At 33.6% G+C, this 2688-nt stretch overlaps 1 protein-coding gene across 1 annotated transcript in view; it reads left to right on the plus strand.

Annotated features, from left to right (window-relative positions):
* The window catches only part of LOAG_16685 (viral A-type inclusion protein repeat containing protein), a 12160-nt gene that overhangs the window by 7057 nt on the left and 2415 nt on the right, over positions 1 to 2688 (plus strand). The window contains exons 18-23 of the mRNA XM_020449336.1: positions 345 to 422; positions 539 to 646; positions 962 to 1149; positions 1268 to 1466; positions 1769 to 1981; positions 2176 to 2292. Of these exons, the coding sequence (XP_020307145.1) occupies positions 345 to 422; positions 539 to 646; positions 962 to 1149; positions 1268 to 1466; positions 1769 to 1981; positions 2176 to 2292 (903 nt within the window). The remainder of the gene's footprint in view (positions 1 to 344; positions 423 to 538; positions 647 to 961; positions 1150 to 1267; positions 1467 to 1768; positions 1982 to 2175; positions 2293 to 2688) is intronic.

Below are 2688 nucleotides of genomic sequence, written 5' to 3' on the forward strand. Positions count from 1 at the left end.
ATATATATATATATATATATATATATATATGTATATATGTATATATGTATATATGTATGTATATATATATGTATATGTATGTATATATGTATATGCATGTATATATATGCATATGTATATATGTCTCATTTGTTTATTTATTTGCTTGTTTGTTTGTTTATTTATTTGTTCATTCATTTACTAATCCATTCCTTTCACTTGCTTATTTATTTTACTCATTTTTGTTTGTTTTATTCAAACAATAGCCTAATTAATTCACTTGTCCGTTTGTTTAATTAACCAATATCTATTTAATTTATGTTTGCATAATATATACCATCAATAATTTAGGTACATTATTTCAGCTAAAAGCGGCGCAGGATGAGATAAAGCAGCCGCGAAAGCAGAACAAAGCTGAAGTAGAAAGATGCGAATTTGTGGCTGTTAGTTCATATATTCTTCTGAACTTTGGAAGAGTTGGGCAAATCTTTTGTATTATTGTGGTTTCGAATGTACAAATATAGAGATATATATATTTGGTAATGCATAGCAATTCCAGGAAGCAGAAGAGAAATTTTTACGTGTTAATACCGAATTGATGGAATCAATGCAAAGGCAGACTGAGTTGGAGAAAGCAAATGGTGAATTACAGCATAAGCTTAATGAGGTCTTCAATAGAATTTTATCATTCTACATTTGTGATACATTGGACTCCATCAATCTTATATTTTGTACGAGTGCGGCTTTTTCACTACCGTCTTTGAAAATGTGTCCTTTTAAAAAATTCTTTGCGGTTCTCTTGCTGCGTTGCTGAATAACTCTTTTTGTGATTCACCTTTTTTATTTGCTTTAATGGGAGCAATTTAAAAAAAACTACAGTTGTAGGAACAGCGAAAGGAAAAAATTCCTGTTAAAATTAATTTAGGCCTCTGAATTTTCAGTTTTCCAGTTCTTGTTGTATTTGCTTAAGCAATTTTTTCAGGCATCGATGCAAGTGACAGAAGCTGAAAGACTTCGGGTTGAATTAATTGCATTAGTAGAGCAGAAGCATGCTGAAAGTGTTAAATATCATACTCAGTTGCAGACTGCACTTGTTGAGAAAGAACACCAAAGCAACACTTTTGCCACATACGCTGAAAGATTACCTATCTTGGAGCAAGAATTGAAAAAGTATGATTAATTCGAAAGACGAATTTTGCTATATAATTCTATTCGCCATCATTATTAGCAGTTTCTTGACAAATTGTCCATCTCTTGTTTTTTTCTTCTTAATGATGGAAATTTTTAGTTGCGTGGAGACTCGGGATAAAGCATTAAGAGAATGCGAACGATTACGTGATCATTTGCTGACAATGGAAGAAACATCGACCAAGGAAGCTCTAGCTGGAGAGGAACGAGAAACTGAATTAAGACAACGAATCAGAATACTAGAACAAAAGACGGAAGAATCAGCAGATAATGTTATAGAGTCTGCTAATGTGTATCAGGTGACTATCTGTTTGCCATTTCTGCGCCGAATACAGCATAAAAGTTAGACGGATGGAATTTTTTGGAAACAAGATTTTTTAGCTCAACAAAGGAAGGGAGAAAGATTTAAACCAAAAATTTAAATATTTCGTGAATAGGACGTGGCTACTGGACATTTTCATTCTCAAAACGATGGCTTCTCTGTGCAGTTGTCTGCGTACTCTTTTCTTTAAAGAAAGTGACCGGACGATTTCTTTACAGAAGGTTTTGTAATTTTTATTTAACTAGTCTTTATCCTTTTTCACATTGCGGAATTTTGCAGCGACAAATTACCGAATTGACCGATGAATTAGATTTTATGAAGAATGAGCAGGTATCCATCGTCGACAGGTTACGAGAACGGGAGAAAACATTAGCCGATACGAAAATGGCACTCTCAAATTTACAAAATGTTTTGCGTGATATCGGTATAGATCATGAAGCACAGGTGTTACAGTACGAAAATACTATTGCTGAGATGAAAAAAAATGTGGAAGTATGTATTTACCAAACTCAGATCTACTTCCCCATTTGTTTTCCCTTTTTTGAGCAAGGAAAAAGATCTGATACTGATAATTTTCCATTGGTACATCTAATAATGATTCATATATTGTTTACTCTGATTATAAATTTTTTTTTGGGAAGCAGATATTTCCTCGTCTGGGCACCCATTTTCTGCTTTTATTTTAGAATTTAAATCTGGAGATAGCTCAGTTTAAACAGATGCAGGAAACCATCGAGGCCGAAAAGCAATTGTTGGAAGGTAAAACTGTGTATCTCAAAGAAGAAATTACGAGGAAGAATGCGGTAGGTAGATTACAACTGTCAAAATTCAGTAAAAGTTTGAGTTTTTGTTATACTAAAATGCTCTTTTATTTTCTTTGCTAAGGAAGAACTTTGGCTGTTTAATTGATCTGCATACATTCTTTGTAGATTTAGCTATTGTCTTTTATAGATGATTGAAGAACTTGAAGCAAGCCTTGACGAGCATGCGCAACTGGCAGTAGCATCAGTATCATCGTACAGCATTGATGATCAAGTACTTCGTCAACTGTTTCTGTCATATTTTACCGCTGACAAAGACAAACAACCAGAAATTGCCATCTTATTGGCGTCGGTGCTAGGTTATTCACAGGAGGTCATGTTTTTAAATCCAGTTCAGCCATGTAGTTCGATTTGAATATAAAATAGAGAGAAGATGAC

Source organism: Loa loa (assembly GCF_000183805.2).
Source record: "Loa loa unplaced genomic scaffold supercont3.13, whole genome shotgun sequence".
In the NCBI taxonomy this organism is placed as follows: Eukaryota; Metazoa; Nematoda; class Chromadorea; order Rhabditida; family Onchocercidae; genus Loa; species Loa loa.